We start from the raw sequence: 21,111 nt of genomic DNA, 5'->3' as shown, positions 1-21,111 counted from the left end.
ATTAAACCCATTAGAAGAAGAAATACATTTTTATGTAACTTCTGTTTCTTACAAGACTTTAAAACATGTTGGTCAAGCCAATTTTACAGTAGAACCCTCAGAGACACTACACCAAGCATAATGCTCGCATGTAAAACTTGAAGGATCGTTGGCGTAGCGTCTAATTGAACGCGTTTTATTGCAGGTGTTGTGCGAAGTGGAGACAGCTATCTCGAACTTAGGAATCAAGGTGTCCACGTCTCACACGGAGAAGATGGTGACGGAGAGTTCGAACTGGGCGAAAGAGGGCGACTTGACGCTGATGCTGATTCAGGATTGGGGCGTCATCAGACTGTACCAGAGATTCCTGAAGGCATGGACCAGAGCCTTTAGGAACGCCACAGCGCCTGGACCAGGCACCTGTGACTCCGTCAGGCAAAATCACCGTCCGAGACCTATCAACAAAGGTCCCGGGTCGAAGGGCAAGAAGATAACGAAGGTCAAGAAGCAGAATAGGCCAGTCCGGAGGCGCCCGATGATCGCCGGTCAGAATAGTTCCTTGCCTCAGGGATCGAAGAAGGATTTCTCGAGGAACAGACTGCTGAGGAACAAACAGAAGCTGGTGGGGGCGTCATGAGACTCATGATATCATGATCTTTATATTTTTATCTCGTCGACAATCCACGGATCGTTTCGCGGATCAACAGGCAACTTCAACGTTACTTTCGTTTCTCTATGGATCTGAATTTTGCGGCCCTTGTTTTTGCAACTACGCGGTAGACGATGCTTAGAACCATTTACTCAACAATTTTTTGAATCACGCTTTTTACGGTACTTGCGGTACTCCTGAGAATCTTACAATTTCGATTAATTGCCAGAGACCATTTAGATGTGGGTCAGAATACGAAGATCGTTCGCCTGTCCGCCTCGAGCTCTCCTCAGAGAAGCTCTCGCGCCTTGTATTATCACCAGCAGATTTCTATTTATTTCATCGTCGCATTAACTCGCGAGACGCTTTTCCGGTCTTGCCAATTCGTTATCGTTCGGAGAGGACGATCGTGTTTCGAACACCGGCGTGTTGCTTCCGACAATCGGTGCGTTTTATACATAGGTAGAGCATCGTTGAGAATCCAGTTGTATACTAGAGACCAGTATTAAGAAATATATTTCAGAACAGTATTATATATCTAATAATATACTTAATAACAAGGTTAGTGAATAATTTTGACAAAATGTTTCGTTCGTGCGTCGTGTTTCCGTCGATTCGCCTCGCGAGGAGCAGCATAATTAATTGTTACGTGGAAATTCCGAATGTTAACCTTCCAGTTGGACCATGGAAATTCACAGTGATAATCAATGTTAATCGAATATTCGACAATTTATTTGCGACAATTCAACGTTTTCTACATTTTTTCGAGCGCATTTTGTCGAGTTAAGGGTTAACCATCGAAGTAAATGGTTCGTTCGAAAAAAAATGAAGGGATGACGAGTACGAAATCTCGTTTCGTACGATGTTGCAATTGTTACGGCGACGGGTCGCGGTTCTAACCGCGAAAGTATTAACGACACGCGGGAAGAGTCATCGATCGAATCGTTGCGCAGGACGATTTGTCAAATTTATTTATTGTAGCTTTAACATTGGTAGGCTCTAGCTTAATGTTGTTTAGCTGTGATATCTCCAGCGTACGCGTACGTACAGAGTTCCTACGTTTTATACATAGGCGCGTTACTTATCGTAAGTGGCTACGTCCACGCGTACTATACGTATTTAGGTGCAATCAGATTTCCACTTTTTGTTTTACTTCTCTATTCGCGAGCTTCCCTCTCTCCGATTCCGTAGAATCTCGTTTTCTCTTTCCGCGGTTATCTTGCTACGGATTTTGCGCGGTTATCGCGAACATGGCTCTTGCTATTCCAAATGTATGAAACTATCAAGAAAACTTAACTCTTCAGTGGACATAAGAAAAGTTCAAAATTTATGTTGATCATTATTTAATGAGCATTACACAAATTTTTTATTCGATTTATTTTTTGTTCCAAAAGTCACTTTTACTTTTCTCAATTCTAGCATCAAATTTGAACTATTCGATGCAATTTGAACAAATAAGTGCGAACAGCTTTTCGGAGAAAATTATCATAAATTCCATTTTGCAAGTTCATTTGAGGGTTAAGAGCGCTACTGCATCATTCTCGAGTTGCTAATCCGAGAGAAAAATTGCGAGAAGAAACAAGATGTCTGTTTCGACGCAGGAAATTCTGATTTTGCGTATAGTTTTGCTTGTTATAGTTGCCTTCGAGTGTTTCGAACGTGGAAACCATAAAGGACGAGTTAGCTGTCGTTCTCGAGACAGCATTCCTTTCGTTCATTGTCGTAGTTTCGATCAGAATATGTACTTCGGAAAAAAGATATCTGTTCTAGTTAAGACGCGTATATCGAGGGACCATTACGAGTTAAGAATGATTTTTCTATGGGAAATATGCGTATCGTCGATTTAACGACAATCAATGTTTCGTATTGAACCGGTACTTAGGCATACGTATGCGTACTTTAAAGTTAGATATTTTTCTACTTGGTATTCACACGTGACGTGATACTGAAACGTTTTTTATACACGCGCACTTTAGACTGTAAGGACTCCCATTTGCATTTTATCAAGTATACGTAGTAGGTATATTTATTGTGGCTTACACGTAAACGTACGTAGCGTTACGGTTTTATTTATTGTATCACGTTACCATCGCATTTATTATTTATTGTCATTTCTGTACTTGTATAATCGACTCGAATAAATTCAATGTTTTTATATTGAGCTGAGCTGCTAACTATCACTTTCTCGCCCTGATGACCAATTAAACAAACTGACCGATCGACTGGTGGAAAACCTTTCATCATGATCATGATCATGATTATTCCTTTTCGTCGAAGAACAGTTACACAAACTCCTGTTGTTTATAGTTGTGTTTATAATGTAAATGAAACGATTGTTTCTCTGTTTATAATGCCGCGATTTAATCAATTCGACCAGGGTTTAATAAGCGGTCGATGTGTTCTCGCGAGCTGACGATCGTTATCGATGATGGCTTGCGAAAAATGTATAGGTGCGCTGCAAGATAATGGCGTATCTGGTATCAGGTTCACTAAACTTGCGGCGGTGGTGGCTGGTAACGCGATACTGAAAAATGTGAATTAATTTGTGAGCGGCATAATTTTTCACTGACTCGTGCAAACAAGATCTTATTCGAATAATAAAATGTTAATTATATGTGTCCAATTGTGTTTGAATGCTTTTCCACCATTTCATTTTGCATGTAAAATATCAAGTGCTTAGTTGAATTGTGTATCTTCGTTAATAATCTCCATTTTTGCGAGAAAATGAAACAGTTTCACGAGGGAAAGATATTTAGTATTTCGGATTTTATTGTTTCAATCGATCAGTAACTTTTGTATTCAAAGAACTTTTGTCAATTTAATGTTGCTGACCGTTCGGTGTGCAAATAATTAATTGCGAAATAAATTCGTGGGCTGTATCGATCGGCTCAAAGGGTCTCTTGAACGGCTGCCTCCAGTATCAGGAGTCCACGAAGGGTTGGAAGGTTGTAGTCAATATTCATTACTACCTACACTAACGGGTAAATACATGCATATTTCAACCACTGTACCGCGAATGTTTATGCATTTATTGCATCTGACGAGTTCCACTTTCGTGAAAAATTAATAGCATTTCTATCGAGTCGCGGGAAAGAAATTTTGCCCTTTCTGATTTTTATAAAATAACGTAAGGGAACGAGAGTATTCTCAGTCTAGTAAAAATATATCTTTATACATTTATGATATTCGCAAATTTTATTTCTAGAAGGAAATCAACAGCGTCTTCGAAAGTATAAATAATTTTATTCGAAAGACATTTTAGTATAAAGACACCCACCGTATTTTATGAACATTCATATATTATACACATGTTAAAAATGGAAAATTAATGTTGAACAGTTTCCATAACAGCGTTTTGCGCACAAGTATGGAGAATAAAACACGGTTTACGTCTCTCGGATTTTATTATATACAGAGAGGCTGTCGTAGCGGGAATTTTGTCGCATCCTAATCTGGTGTGAGAAATCTAATCTTAGTTCGGCGAATTCCCCGCGCATCTAATTATAGTATCTCCTTATATGGTACACGTACGTATTAAGTATTACGTAGGACTTGCGTAGACGTAGAACGCGTATCTTACGCTGACTTCAATCACTAGTTTTTGTGCGCTTTCATCACTGTAGCCCGACCATAAACGCGAAACTATTGACCGTGTGACGTCAGATTTTCCTGCAGCCTCCGCTTTCCGTTTCTCTTCGAGAAGATGGCCTTTCAAAAATACCTATCGCGCGCGCTGCCACCGAACACTTTCGATCGTCATTTTATAAAAACAAATGCCTTCGCAGAGCACAAAGTCAATAATCGAAACTGTCTGCGGTCCTCAATAAAAAAACTCAAGGACTCCCAACATTTTCATATGTTTTCCAATATCCCGAAAGTGCTCTTTCTCAAGCCAGACCCGTCCACCGTTGTTGATTTATTTTTTTATGTGCAACGTTATTTTAAAATGTTATTATAGTATCTAGTATCGGGTCTCTGGAATTTTTCATTGATATATATTTTACATAAAATCTGAGTGGATACAGTCTTGTTTGAAAAAAAACAATGTGACTTAAAACAATATCGTACAACCAAAATCGTAAACTTATAATAATTTTAAAAAAAAGAAATTAAAATTGTAAACCAAAATGATATATTTAATCGTTTAGAGAAAATTATAGGGAAAATTCATTTAAAAAATGTAGAATCAATTCATCAGCATGTCGTATAACAAAATAATTTATTTACGAGCTGAGAGCACATCGTACAATTCAATGGAATCATTTAATAATCTAGAGTACGTCGTGTAACTAAATTAATTTATTTGCAAACTGAGAGCACATCGTACAATTCGATCGATTCATTTAATAGTTTAACGCACGTTGTATAATTAAATTGGTTTATTTTGCATATTAAATTACGTTACATAACTAAACGGTTGTATTTAGAAATGCAGGGCTGATATCACAGTAAATTAATAGAACAATAGAAACCAGTTCTGGCGTGAATGAAAATGTTATGGGGTCACGACAAAGAGCACTGTCACAGCGTTAACGTGAATGGAGTCGCGGTAAGTATATCGACGATGATTCGCGGACGTTACCGTTAATCCTACCGGTTTGATGATTAGATTATTGACATTGGCGCGCGATCAAATCGCGGTTATACAGGTTATGACAATTCGCGATGCGGCATTCCCAACTGAATCATAATGCAAATAGAGTGAAGTCCGCACGCGTCTGTGTCTGTATGTTCAAAGCCTCCGTAATACTTCTGTCGGAACCGAGATCTTCGCTTCCAACGAGCTTACGGAACTGGCAGGTATAGTGGGTTTTTCGGGGAACACATCGAAACGTGGGAACACAGACGTTTCGCAAAATTTCCGATGCCCAACCAATAGGTATTATACGCGTTTACGCGAACACTACGTCATTCAGATAAATTTGGATGTCGGTAGTCGCGCCGCAGTTTCCGAAAGCATCCCTGAAACAGAAAATGCTGATATTGCAATTTTTTTCGTCGCGGCGCACATCGATTTCCTTCGTTCTTTTGAATCGCTATTTTTTATCAGAAAAGAGGAACACTTCTTTCGTGGGCACTTTTAGTGACAAAATTCAATAAACTTTTTGAATTATTATCGACAAGAAGGTTCGTGAGCTGTACTTTGACAGATTTTTAGTAAATTGTTAACCCTATCCAGTTGGAGGTATTTTAACTGGAAAATTAAGCATTTCATTAATGTGTTCGGCGCATGGGTTCGATCAAAGTTTAACTAACAAGCAATTTTGCAAACTTTTAAATCATTCTCAATGTTTCGATCCGGATATGGATCCTTTTCGAGATAACTTGCGTCTGTAAAAAACCGATGACGTTTCAATAATTAATGTAAACAAATTGTTTTCACACAGCAAGTACGGAATTTCTCTTGGTATAATAGCTATTACCCTATTCAGTTAAAAAAACGTACATATTTTACAGACGCAAGTTCTCTTGAAAAAGATCCACATCCGGATCGAAACGTTGAGAATGATTTAAAAATTTGCAAAATTGTTTGTTAGTTAAAATTTGATCGAACCCATTCGCCGAAAACATTAATGAAAAGTTTATTCGGTAAGGCACGATCGACAAAAAGGAATTTCTATTAAGCATTTCTTTCGACCTAGAAAACAATTGACAAATTGAAACAATATAATTGGTATTCCTGATACAATAATTACATGTGTAGTAGATACGATAGGTGTTGATTAGATACCAAGATAATAATGTACGATAATAATGTATGACGATAAAGAATCGCCATCTTTAGTGGTGACTTCACCCCTCGACTGCTAAGGGTTAATTTCTATTGAAACACGCGTTTCCTAACATTTTGCATATTTGTTCCCGCTAATTAATTCGAGCAACGATAAATGGTTTATGGAAACGCACTCGCCCCGCACAGCAGGAAAAAGTATGCCATTTAATCTTTGCAAATGCATTTTGCAGATCGGACGCCCGATAAAAAGCATGTTTCAATCGATTAGAATGCGCTCGTAGCAGCCGTTAACGTTAGAACAGGAATTTGATTACAACGTGATCGTTACAGTCTGCGAGATACGACACAGCTAATCAGTCGCGACACCGCATCGATTGCGGGTCGTAAATAACGCGGCGTTTATTGAGTTAGGCGTGCCGGCCTTTTGCACAATTAGCGAACATTGTCGCAGCGATGATGCACGTTAAGGCTTTAAGACATCCGGTGCGGATATCCTCCGAAAATTCTGTGGGAAGTGGTCAATGGGAAAACCCATCTCTTGTTGACCCTTCTAAACTTTGTCTATGATGCTTATTAATAGACGCTTATAGTCTAATACGGAACGATGACTAAGAATGATGTTCATTAAGATGCTTATTAAGAAGTAAGATTCTCTTTAACCCTTTGCTATTTATTTTAACTTGAATATTAAACATCTCTTCCGACCTAGAATAATTCCATTGTATATGATTTTGTTCATTTCGTGGATATGAAGTTGGTATAATACCTCACACAATACTTAAAGGTGCAGTATGTAATTGATTAGAGACTTGCGCTCGTGATAAAGATTTTAAATAAAGTCTAACAAACACGAATGTTACAACTTTCCTTGTAAATGAAATAAAATTTGATTCGATTGTAATGCATAGACTGCGGATTTTGTAAATTTATGACAAAAATGAGTAGGTGTAATTTAAAATAGCAAAAATATTACGAAAATTTAAACATACCATTATATTGTTTTCAACCTACTAAACATAATAGGGAAGGAAGTAAATTTCTATTTCACTCCAGTTTGTTGCAATTCAGGTAAGAAATTTTTATTTTGCATAAAGTTCCGCAGTCTAGTAATGAATATTTAATTTAAGAAATATGAATTTTCTTTTCTCCTGGTGACTCTGAGTGACCCCTCGACTGCTAAAAGTTAATAATTGTACGAACATATTTAGCGAAGTTGGATCTAAGCTAACGCAAAAGAGCAATATAGCAAGATGAACGAGTAGTGCAAATAATAAAAATGAAAAAATGAAATTGCTCGAATTTGTTAAAAAATGTCGAAGCACACACACGAATCAAACATGTAGTGAGCGAATGTAGCACATGTTGAACTTGACGTTCGATCCAAAATCTGGATCGTCGACGCACAGTGCGCGTCGTCGCGTCGCGTCACGCTGAAAAAGCTGGACAAAACGTAAGCTGCTACCCCACCGTCGATCATGCGTGCGTACGCTCGATTGTTTACACAATGCCATATATAAGCTGGAGGCATGAGAGTTTGACAATCTCAGTTCACGATCTCGGGCTTATCGTCAGCATCGACACTCGCACGATCCGATCCGACCGTGTAACAAGTGTATCGTTTTCTCTCGTCTTTCCTCAAGTGTCCCGGTGCGAATCCCGATCAGAATTGCAACATGTTTGTCCGTGTCTTTTGCCTGTTGGTTTCGTGCCTGCCGATTGTTTGCGCGGCTCCGAGTCGATCTATCGATGTGCCGAGCTGGCACCGTCCCTGCGGCGACGGGTCGTTGGACATAGAAGCAACGTCCATCGAGAACTTGGAGGAGGAACTCGAGTCCATCATGGAGAGCCTCCGGCTCCAGCACCATCAGGCCATGAACGATTACTTGAACCGCGACTACGAGTACCTGTACGAGAGGGTTCGGATCGGTGTCCACGACCATCAATACATCCCCAACTGGGTGCCCGGCAAGAAAGATGTGAACATAATCAAGAGGCTGGTCAACGCCAAGCCGCAAATGGTAAGCCTATCTCTCGACTGTAACTCTAGAGACTCTCGCGGTCGACGGTTCTGCGTCTCCCGAGGCTGCTGTAGACGCACTTCGAAAAACCATACGGCTCTTAGGGTCTTCCTTGTTGCACGGTTTCGCCGTGAGCCTAGTTTGGCAATTTTCTTAGCTGTAGTTTTACCATTTTCCGACCAGAAGCTAGTGAAGAGCTTGCTGGACCGTAGAAGACAGCCCTACTTATTAATTGATATACATATGAGTGTTTTAAACTATTACTTATTTCCACTTATATATGTAAATTTCATCTTGATCACCTTATCGAATATAAATAGTATGAAAATTTGCATTAGCAGCTAGATAATTGAATAGAATGAAGTAACCCTGGGTTAAGATGAACATTAATATAATTTGATTGAGCATAGAGGCGAGGGTTCATCTTACGTTTTCAGATACTCTGAACAATTCGGTCCCAATCTGATTGCGTTATAAATTGTTGATCGAATAAAAGTCGAGCATAACCAGTGAAATATTTTTCGAAGACTCTCCAGGCTCTCTGTTTCTGAGGAACGCGTTAAAGGTGGATAAGAGACTTTCGAATCTCCCTCCGACCGAGAGTATATCCGCGGATTATCTGAATGAACGCTCTTTGTGTGGCCGGCGATTAAGAACGCCCCTCCCATAAATATTCATCGCTTCGGTGGTCGAAACGGAAGAGTTCGAATATGCAACCTCTCGTCGAAGCCCGGGACAGGTGAGGTCCGCGGGCAAGAGTCGCGCGCAATTTTCCGTCCCGCGATCGGCTGACCATTCGTCGTTGCAATTAATTAACGCAACGTTAAATAACAAATTTTAATGAGACGGTAATTATTATAAAGTAGTAGGCGAGCAGAAGCACGCGCGGCTGTTCGGAAGTTTGCGCGCGCAATTCAGGTCCAGGGTACATCCCGCTCATGTTAGCCGGGTCGCGCGACTGCGTAATCACGCTTGTCGTCCGCCGCGATGCGTGCACTCTGATAACGCACCCGTGATAAGCACTCCACGGTGCTCCCTGATATTTCTGCCGCGCTTCCCCTCTCCCTCTCTCTCCGGCCGCGCGAAATCATTCTGCATCAGCACGTTCCTGCGACCACGCGGTCCTTGACATATTGCACAGGCATTCCTTCAGCCCCTTCGCTTTGCGAATCTATTCTCCCTTTTCAGGACCATTGTACTGTCAACGACGATGCTCACTCTCACCGGATCCTCGAACTAACGCATTCGAAATACATATTTCGTTGTCCCGAAAGTTTACTGAATCCATGGCAGATGCTGCACCCTCGTGTCGGAATTTTCTACTATATTCATCAACATTTTATTAATAATGCAACGATTTTCGCTATTTCTTTCTCAATCGACAACCCAGCTTGTCGAAGAAGTCACAACCTCCATACGTTCCTCGTTATATGCTTCTAATTTCTTTAAAAGCCTTGTCTAGCCTTGTCTTTCTATCGGAAAACGCCTAGCAGAAGCCGTACGGTTCAACGATCCGTCTTTAGGAGAATTAGCAATGTCGATTAACGAGTTTCGCGGTCGTTTAACGCGAGGATCACGGGCATGTTAGTAAGTGCCATATGTTTCTTGTTGCAGATCGCGAACCATTTCCCGAAGATGCACACGGACCTGCAGAAGTTCGCGGTGGCGTTTGAGGAGTTGGTAGAGGACGAGACGAACTCGAAGATCCACGACGCGCTGGTAATGACACAGAACTATTTGATGGCGATGCTCTGCGAGGTCGAGACTTATATCACCTTCCTGCCGTCCCTTCAAGTACCGACACGAGTGGAAAGAAGCATCATGAAGAGCGCCGATCGGGAACCCGTCGACGACACGAGGAGGCTCGTTCGCGATTGGGGCGTGCTCCTCAAGTACAGGGACTACCTGCACGCTTGGAGACACGTTTTTAAATACTAGAACGACGAGAAACGAAGCATCGAACTTGGGGGGACGTCGGGAGAAACGAGATGTCGAAGCGCGAGAAACGAGAAACGAGGATTGTCCGCGGTAAACGCGTGACACCATCGACGAAAACCGTGCGAATCGATTACGAATGCACGATGTAAATTAACTTAGCACCTATCGCTCGCGATCTGGCCGCGGAGCCGTGTTACAATACGCATGACTAGACAACAGCCGACTGCTTTCGAGTCGCTCGCGATAATCGCTCAAGACAATCGAATCATTGCGAAACGAGTCCGGTCTAACAATCCCGGCTGATTTTCGCTTATTTATTCGCCGAACCTTTTTATTTATTACGATCGCTAATCATTCAGCCGTTTAGTATTCATTATTTATTCACGGAGCATCGAACGTTATTTATTTAGACTAGATGATTATTTATTGAACGAGACGTGGTACCTTTCTCAGCCCGCCTTCCGATAAAGGTGACGCATCATATGTGATAAACATTGTCCGCTGCGGGAATTTCCCTGACTAGCGATCACTATTAGCGAATAGGTATTTATGAAAGACAATAATTGTATAAGAACATTTCTACTGTACAGTATTACGGAGCTGATATTTATATCGTAGACGTAAGATCGCGTATTTTTGTAACTGATGATATTTAATAATTTATTACCGAACTTTTTTAATATACCTCACATTTTATAAACCAAACTGCTTTCTTTGTTCACGTTCACCTTCACGTCTGTCCTGCCGACCGAGAATGTGGTTTTCGATTGTTATATGCAAAGTTTTGTAATTCTTTCAACTGATACTTTGCGCTATTATAGCAGAGTTGGGCATTAATCGATTAAAATTTTAATCATGATTGATTGATTAATGTGTACGATTAAAAAAAGAAATCGTCGGAAAATCGACGATTGATTCAATCGATTGATGAAGTTAATCGTCAATCGTTGATTAAATGAAGAAATCGTCGAGAAATCGGCGATTGATTCAATCGATTGATAAAGTTAATCGTCAATCGTTGATTGAAAAAAGGAATCATCGAAAAATCGGATGATTTAATCAATTGTTGAAGTTAATCGCCTCTATCCATAGGTCTATCCTATCGGTCTATCTATAAATTGTAATAAGGAGGTAGAGAGAGACAGAGAGAGAGGGAGCAGAGAGCGGATGGAGAATTGACAGAAATAATAATATATTTCAACAAAAACATGTTTTAATAAAAACATGGTCGTAGCTTTCCAGGAATAATAACTTTAAACATAAAAGCACGTAAACAGAGTTTGTATTATAGACCAAATGACAATACACCTAAACTCAGTTTACATTTTTTTCAATATTCATACAGTTCTGATTACGTATTTCATCTCGAAATTTCAGCAGTTAATCATTAATCAATTATCCGATTGACGATTAATAATCGTTAATCGTAATTAACGACTAAAGTAGAAATTTAATCGTTAATCGCAATTAACGATTAATAAGTATTTAATCGTTAACCACAATTTTAACGACTAAACGAGGAGATTAATTGTTAATTGCGATTAACTATTGAAGTAGAAATTTAGTCGTCAATCGTTGATTAAATGTTTGCCCAACTTTGTATTATAGCAATATGGAGAATTATACTATGGTAAACGAAAGTCAGTAAAGTATCATGTTTTTCAGATACCAAGTCTTTTGTTGAAATTTCGAGATAAATATTCTGTATGGAGTATAAACAGCACAAGGGGTTTGTATGTTTTTTGAAGAAAAGGAGAAACAATTGTCGAAAATTTTCCGCTGGAGGTAAACATATTCGTGCGTCGAGTCATGCGTGGTTTGCAATCCTAGGCTGTCATATCGCACGTTTCTGTTTTCACGTCGCGTGTTGCTGTTATGTCTATGTGGCGCTACTTGTTGCTCTTATCAGCGACTCTTCTTGAGGCTGAATATGTCTATTGTCTCGTAAAATGGTAAACAGTAAAATTTCAAACTAATATTTAGAAGACTACTTTAACGTTTGCTTTGCGCATTCTTATGTATGATGGGTGCACCAGACTCTAATCGCTGTTACTGTTATGGCCGCATTTTATCAATCGGAAGTCATATCGGAGCTAGGATTCCCAAGGTGTATTTATCTTGAGCACACAAGAAATCGCGAAGCGATTGTTTCGATTGCGAGATATGTACATAGCGAGCCAACTTATCAATGCTGGGGCAAGTGAAGAAAGACATTGAAATATTAGTTTATTTGCCCAAGGAGTTTTATAAAAAAATATAAGATAATGTTGGTTCTGATCCAGGCTCAAGATAATGTAGGTTCTGACCCAAGCTGAAGATGATGTAGGTTTTCCTCCAGGCTAAAAATTAGACTAGGGGCAGTGTTGGGCAATGAATAAATTTATTTAAATAAAAATTTAAATAACAAGATATTTGTTATTTGGATGTTCACATAAAAATCAAAAATATTTATTAATATTATTTGAGCAGGTCTAAATAGATTTTTTTAAAAATATAATACAGTTAATTGTTATTCACAAATACAATTTCAATTATTATTTGTATTGACAAATAATAAATTAAATTGTATTTTTTGATAGGCAGCTAGGCCCTCTGGACAGGACGATCACTGGCGGTATACCTGAAAAGGTTGCTATAGCAGACAACAAACGCGCAAATGTTCATTGTATGTACAAAATACAAGAAATAAGTGAAGACCAAAAACTATTTATTTGATTTCCACCTCAATCCAAATAATAAACAATCTTTTATTTGCGAATAAGAATTAATAAGTAGATCACTTTTGGAATTATTTAAATTACTTTTATTTAAATAAAATGTTTAGTTATTATTTGCAATTAAAATCACACGTTTATTTATTATTTAATTATTTATTATCTGAAACAAAATTTGCCCAACACTGAACTAGGGGTAGCACTATACTGGGAACAGCGAAACTCGAAACGAGTATTCTCGTCGGTGACACGATCTCTCATAAGCACCGACGAAACAGTATCTCGTCGGTGATAACGTCATTCCGCATAGTGGTAAAATGCTGAAACTGGTAGATAAACGTTCCCAACAGAAGGTAAATGCTCAAACCACAGACGAGGTCACCGAACCTATACCTCATCTGTGCTCAAACTACATTGGCTCACGAAAGTATTCGAACGCCCTTTAAAACAGAATAACTTTTTTATAATTGTAACAAACGACCTGATTTTTTATAATCAATTAGAAGCACTGGTTTATGAAATGAAATGATATGCAAAAAAGATTTTCCAAAAAATTATAATTTACAAAGTTGCATGCGAAAAAAAAGATATTTTTTTTAACTGTTTTGTTAAGGCCCTTAATGAAAATTTAAAATATATGTTTTGTAGATCTATGTTAGTTATACACATGCTGAAAATTTCATCGAAATAGGTTGACGCAGGAAAAAAAGACACGCATCGACAGATGTACGATTTTGTGGATTTTAAGCAGAAACTGATCAAAAATCGTGTAAAACTACGATTTTCAACATTTTAATCGCTTGTAGCTCGTGTTAATCGATTTTGACGAAATTTTCAGCATGTGTATAACCACCGACGAAATACTATCTCGTCGGTGCCTAGGCGCACGGTAGGCGGATTTCCCCCTCCCGCGCCAGAGAAGATCAGATCTCACATCATTTTTATGAAAGAGAAATTATTAAAAACATTCTCTCTCTCTGTTTCTAGATTTAATATACAACTTGGAGAAAAGTTCCCGAGAGTTAGACTTATATTTTGCGTAGTTTTCTGCAAAACTGGACATGAAAATATAAATTAATTTAATATTCAGCATAGGACACAATTCAAAACGTTTAATCAATTTGATTGCTATTAATTACGCTAATCGTGAGTGTATCCAGATAGCACACGAGGTTTTTTAGACGTCGTTTTTGCGTCTGTTTTAGGTCTGAACGTCATACGTCCCAAAAGGACGTCTTTTGGAGCAGAGTTGGGCAAAATATGTAATTATAGATACAAACGGATCACGAATAATAGATACAAAATTTGTAATTAGTTACTCGAGGATTTAGATACAAAAGTATTTTGTATTCAAAATTTAATTAGATACTTTTCTATATGCAGCAGAAGGATTCGAAGGATTGGATACATTTGTAAATATATAGTATATGTATCTAATTCAAAGATCCTTTCGGATCCTTCAAGATCCTTTTGGCCAGCTCGAGGCTTGAATGAACATGTTCCGAGGCCCGAGGGTCGGGCCCCGAGGCCTGAGCCCAGAACACAATATTAGTAATGCAATAAACACGGGGGTAACCCGAAGGCCAGCCAGGTATATCGGTGTGAAACCGCTAAAAATGCAATTGCTAAAAACTTGGTTACTTCACATAATTCTTTCATGGAGTGATACTGGGAGGGTCCGGGGTGTTCTTCTGATTAGAACAAAACTAAAGACTAAACTCGATAGAATTCGAGCTGCGTCTAGTGGTTTGTAAGATAATAGCCTACTAACTAGACTATTTTAAAAGGTGTGGGCGGTAAATGATGCAATGATCAACGGTGAAGCCGTCCGCAAAGGTGCGATTTATTAAAGGATTCTTTCAGTTCTCGACACTCCGAGCGTCACTGGAAGAGTGACCGCTCAGGTAAACTCTAGTCTTAAGGACACCTTGTTGCCAGCGTGTTTTCTACCTGCACCCCCAAATGTGCACTGGGTTTTTACCTGAAGGGTACGCGTCGCGCTGTCGAGCCGCACGCTGTCCGCTCTCGACATTCGCAATTTCGATATTCCTTACAGGTTGTAATCAGTTGTAATCGTGAACGTATTCGCGAAAGCATCAAGATCCTTTTGCTTATCTTCTGCTAGGGCAAAGATTCTTTCGCATACTGTTGGCCAGCTCGAGGCTTGAATGAACACGTTCCGAGGCCTCAGCCCAGAACACAATAGTAATGCAATAAACACGGGTAACCCGACGGCCAGCCAGGTAGCTGAGGTAGCTCGGCATGAAACCGCTGACAAGTGAATGCTGAACTTATTTATTTTCCGTGCTGCGCCATCACGAAAGTGACACGAGCCAATTCGTGGCGTTCTGCCGATTAAGAAAAGCCTAAACTCGATAGAATTAGGATTGTTTCTAGTGGTTTTATCCGTGAAAGTATCCCCGAAATTTTTATTCAAATACATTTTCTGCCCATCATCTATGCTAGGGCGACGAAGCGACGAGGGCCTCGGTCGCCTAGGCCAAGTGGTGCAATAAACACGGCTGGGCAATCCGACGGCCGACGGCCAGCCAGGTATATCGGCATGAAACCACTAACAAGTGAATTGCAGAGCTTACTTATTCTTCATATTTCTTTCATGTAAGTGACGCGGCTGCTTCGTCGCGTTATTCCCATTAAAAAAAGGCATATGCATAGTGGTTTTATTTGTAAAATTATTCGTGGATTTATTCGAAGTCGTAGAATGAAAATTGCAATTTTCCATGACATTCGCGGCATTTTTACCACTTTTAATCGTTTATAACTCAAATCAACGAGATAATAATACGAGCTTACCAAACACATCTCTTAAACTTTCGTTATTGGCCGAGCTAAAGAAGTTGTAAAAATCAATTTTCACTATTTTTTTCGCAATTCCAATTTCCAACATATTTTTTACTCAATTTTCAACATATTTTTTAGACATCGCATTTACTAAACCATTTCTTCTAGTCTTACAGAGAAATTGAAGTCGTTTGCTCCATTCATAAAAAAGTTATTCTGATTTAAAATGTGTGTGTTAAGTACGCAGACTATACGGATCTTTATGCAAAATAAATTCTATAAATAATATTTAGAAGCCAAGTAACAATTTGTGCCATTTGTACAATTTGTACCGTTTCAATATATGTATGTACCAGTGTGTTTGCATCTTTTAATTATTATCCATATTAAAATAGTTTATTTTTTAAGTGCTGTGTTACTCTTTCTGTTTATTGTAGTAATACATACGTACAGAGAGGATATGAGAGTGCTCACGCCCGGGTTCTGAGTTCTAAGTTGCCTCCGGTATAGTGCTGCCACCACCAAAATCTTAGCCTGGACACCGACGAGATACTATCACAGACGAGATATAGGAAATGGGGCGTTAGCGCACCGATACCGACGGACACCAAAATGCATAAGGTGTCAGGTCTATTCCTATATCTCGTCTGTGCTAGTATCATTGAATAGCACAGGGTATGGCAGTCTCTCGTCGGTGATTACAGTGTGCCTGGTCTGGCTGTTTTACCAACTTGATATTTTCCTGCTGTATGTTTATATATAAGGTCGAGCATTTTACCACTAGATGCTTATCCCGTTTCAGTATCTGTTGAAGACATGTATGTGTTTTAAGTATACTTAAAAAGAGATTCAAGCCTTCCAAATTCAATAACATTGATTATGTGTCTCGACTTTCCAAAATATTATTAATTTTCTATTTTCCTATTTTCCGGTCTCGTCATCTATTCGATTAAATATGTAATTATCACGCGATTCTAGTTTGAACTTTTATGGGCATGCCAATGCAGGAGAGTCTAACGAACAATTCTTTATATTTAATCCATTTTTCTATCGCAGTTTACTGTAAAAATTAATTTACCGAAATAATGAAACCGAATTCATAGATGTTATAATGTTTCTTGACGCCTTCCCACAGGACTTTAATTTTTCGGGGTGAAAATCGAAGCTAGAGCATTCCATGATGGATTAATTGCAATATCAAAGTGAGCACGCAACTGTACTAAAAATATGAAGATGTCGATTGACTGCCCCAGGAAAACAGAACTTTCGACTGAAGCGCCCCATAAAAATGAATAATTCTCCGGAAACGATTAGTACAAAGGAACACGATTCTAATTTAAAATTTTTCGACTTATGAGTTCGACGAACCGCCCCAGGAGTTCTAGGGTTGAGCGATGTGGCACGTGTATTTTTGACTTGTGGCAGTTTAACGCTATTTCAGTAACCAAGCGTCAACTCCTACGACTGGCACCTCGGTTCCTTGCGTCCACCCTCTATTGCTCTTTGTTTCCCTCCACGATAAATATTTTTCTTTCGATGCTCGAAAGTACTCGTCAGGAAGTGCGCTAGTCAGATGACTACCTCACGCTATCTTCCCCTAATTGGTCATTAACCCACTACATTGAATTAACAAAAGGGGAACTTCGACCTACTAAACATTGTTGCTTGTTTTGTGTTTGAGACTGATTTATTTAGTCATTTTTAAAACATATTTTTCAAGATACTTCTTGTAGGTCTGTTAATCTCTTTGTTGTTTCTAATATTACTTATTCAGTTGACTTAATCGCTGGGAATTGAGTGTACCGAAGGGTTAACACGAATCATTTCGAATCCATAAAATCAACTTGGGATTCAAAGGTTCCATTCGTGCGTGGAAGTTTATTATTGAGCATATCGCGAAAAGAAATCCTTTTCCACGGACACCCAGATATTGTCAGCGGCAGTCATGCGCTGAGTGTTAACCCAGTTGGCAATTCGCGTGCAAAGGGTTATCTTACACTCGCGCTGCCTTTCATTTAGTTCCGTGCATGACGATCGTGTTCCGTGCGAAACGTTGAGTTTCGTACAAAGCTGCTGCTGCTCGTTCTTACTTTTTCTTTGTCAGCGAGGCTCGACGGTAATTGAGGAAAAAGAGCTGTGACCAGTACGCGCTCAGGCAACTAATGCTATCATTTTTAAGACGCGTGTTTCACACTAGTTACAGCTCATTTTAATCCTGGCATTGCTTTTATCGTGTTATATCTGCAATTATCTTTCTCAGATCGTTCTTAAAACCATTATCTCGTAATCGAATTAACCCGTTGCTCTGTGATCTTCTCCTCGGCTAAACTTCTTTGTCCTAACTAATCTCCTAGAAAAAAATTTGTTATATTCTGTTTATATTCGACATTCAATGCTTAAATGGAATTTTATTTCGATTTGATAGAGGCAAATGACATTTACGCGAGGTGCCGTGACGATGAGTTAACTCTTTGCAGTCGGAGGTATTTCAACTGGAAAATTATGAATATGAAATTGATATAATACCTCGTACAATACTTGAATGTGGAGTAATTGATTAGATACCAACATATTTAATCTTGTAAAGAGTAATGTGAAGAATGGTGCAGCAATTTTTGGTGATGATATACAGTAAGCAGCATAACTGATTCCACACAATTTAAATCAGAATAACTTTTATATGAATGGACCAAACGACTTCAATTTCTCTGTAAGGCTAGAAGAATTAGTTTAGTAAATGACGTCTAATAAATAAGTTGAAAAAATGCATTTCGCCGGAATTGTGAAAAACAATACTAAAAATTGATTTCTACAACTTTCTCAGCTGACCCAATAACGAAAATTTAAAAAATGTGTTTTATGAACTGGTATAAATTATATACGCTCTAAAAATTTCATTGGAATTGGTTAATTGGTTTACGAATTATAAACGATCAAAAGTGGTAAAACTTGCCACTTTATGGTACACTACAAATTACCACTTTTGATCGTTTATAATTCGTAAACCAATGAATCAATTTCAATGAAATTTTCAGAGCGTATATAATTTATGCCAGTTGACCGGACACATCTCTTGAATTTTCGTTACTGGGCCAGCTAAAAAAGTTGTAAAAATCAATTTCTGCTATTGCTTTTCACAATTCCGTCCAACTGCATTTTTCATCATTTACTAAACTAATTTTTCTAGCCTTACAGAGAAATTGAAGTCGCTCGGTCCATTCATAAAAAAGTTGTTCTGATTTAAAGTGTGTGGAATCAGTTATGCTCCTTACTGTACATATATCAATAGTGCAGAAGGAAAATAGTATTTATTCTTTGCGATTCTATTTTCTGCTGTCTCAACGAATTTGAATATTTCTCGTTCTTAGCTCCCACAAGAACAGAACTAATTAACCAATTTTGACATCACTCTATCTACGTATAAGCAGACTGCTGCAACTAAGAGCCGCGTTTCCAGATTGAGTGTGGCATAATTGCATTGCCATCCCCATCGTATCATGGGGTTTGGTCGCAATACGTAAGCCTTACTTTAGTCTTGTCGATGAGGAGTCACAGGGATGACGGTAACCGAATGAAGGGGATTAGAGTCAAAGTTTCTTCGAGTAAAACGATCAACAAAACCTGCACTAGGGATTCCATGCGTGCGCGGCGAAAATCAGCGCTTGAAATTCAAACCAGAAATGAAATTGAACTTGCACAGTTCAACTCCTATTATACTTTTCTCAGCCACAATGATTAGTTTCTTTGTTTTTAATAATATCGAACAAATTTATATCTACTTTAGGGCTTAAAATTAATGATATTCGTGTTCAGAAAATTCTATTTGAATTCTGCGTCACGGGGTTAACGCGACCTCATTTGGTAAGATGTTCAGGCAACTTAAGACCATAAAAATCTGCTACGTTTTAATTGGGCGACACGTGTCATGCGTGCGCTTATCTGTGGCAGTAAAATTAGCGCGTCTAGAGCAGCGTTAAGCCAAAAGCATCCATTAACCACGCAAACAAAGGAGAAGTTTCAGCAGCCAACTGAACAAAGAGACCAGCGCCCGAGGAAGACTTCCGACCTTCTCCTTTATACATAGACCCAGCGTATGGCTCTAAAACCATTAGTGTTGCAGAGATGGTGAGAGAGTAATCCGCTCACTTTTCAATTGGAAGAGACGATCTCTCTCAAAAGTGATTTTTCGTTGAAATCTTGTTGACTAACCCTACCCTAATCGATGTCAATGGCCGACTCGCAACATTAGAAACGTCAATTATAACCTTATATCGATCGTATTTATTGTTAATATTCAATTACTAATGCTTTCGGCGCAAAGGTTCGATCATTTGTTATTTAATCTACAAAGCAATTGTGCAAATGACTAAAGTAATTCCGACATTTCGATCTTTATCCAGATTATCTTCAGGGGTTACTAGAATTGAGCCTGTGAACAATTATTTTATTGACAATATTTTTAAATTTAGGAATGCACAACACCAAATCAGTTGTAATTTATGTTATTATTATTTTATACGGACCGACAACGAATTTGATCGACAAAGATTTTGTATGATAATACATATTATTAATACATACTGTGGTCGTCTTAAGTTGTTGTGGATCAAATTCATTGTCGATCAAATTCGTTGTCGGTTAAAGGCGTTGTCGGCCAAAGCTATTGTCGGTAAAATCTGGAGTCGGTGACATGTTGTCGGTGAAAACCGTGTCGGAGAAATTTGTGTCGGTGATTTCCATGGGACCCTATACAAGAGGTACAGAACAATGTTGTTAAGAAAAATTACTCACTAGCTTTGTGATGAAAATTAATAAATTCGATGTGATAATGTACTACGTGTTGAACACATGCTGGTTATCGAGACACTGAGGTAAACAGTAAGAAACGAGTGTTTTATTACCCACAGAGACCTGATCAATGTGCAATGTGCAACGGCACAGGGCCCTGCACATTCAGAGTTGATTCGCGTAATTTTTCGAAGTATCTTTACCTGTATAAATAAATATATTAACAAAAAAATGACACAAGTAAATAAAATTCGTTTTTTAAAGCCGACCACTGTATTTGGCGCAGCCTGTAGACATGACATGCGATAAGGAACGACACGACCCGTGGGGACGCCCTAATCATTGGTAATGAACGATCCTCCCTCGAGCTAGCATGGGCCGCGTTTCGCCGATTCGATTGCGGCTTCGAAACGACGCTACACGGTGGAACGACGCCGTCGAAAACCTACACGATTGGACTCCGGCCAGCACGAGGTTCGCCGAGCGTCC

General features: G+C 39.0%; 2 protein-coding genes across 3 annotated transcripts in view; both read left to right on the top strand.

Annotated features, from left to right (window-relative positions):
* Window positions 1-3,186, top strand: part of LOC143208917 (uncharacterized) — a 32,731-nt gene extending 29,545 nt beyond the window's left edge. For both annotated transcript variants that reach the window (XM_076423867.1, XM_076423866.1), the window contains exon 4: window positions 185-3,186. In XM_076423867.1, the coding sequence (XP_076279982.1) occupies window positions 185-616 (432 nt within the window). In that variant the 3' untranslated portion in view covers window positions 617-3,186. The remainder of the gene's footprint in view (window positions 1-184) is intronic.
* A 3,629-nt stretch (window positions 3,187-6,815) lies between these two features.
* On the top strand, window positions 6,816-10,318 carry LOC143208532 (uncharacterized). The gene is made up of 3 exons (XM_076422988.1): window positions 6,816-6,845; window positions 8,003-8,380; window positions 9,995-10,318. The coding sequence occupies exons 1-3, from the start codon at window positions 6,816-6,818 to the stop codon at window positions 10,316-10,318; spliced, it is 732 nt and encodes a 243-aa protein (XP_076279103.1).
* The last annotated feature ends 10,793 nt before the right edge of the window (window positions 10,319-21,111 follow it).

This window comes from Lasioglossum baleicum, chromosome 5, assembly GCF_051020765.1.
Source record: "Lasioglossum baleicum chromosome 5, iyLasBale1, whole genome shotgun sequence".
Taxonomy (NCBI): Eukaryota; Metazoa; Arthropoda; class Insecta; order Hymenoptera; family Halictidae; genus Lasioglossum; species Lasioglossum baleicum.
Note: the sequence above shows the minus strand (reverse complement) of the source record. Positions and strands in the feature narration are given on the sequence as shown.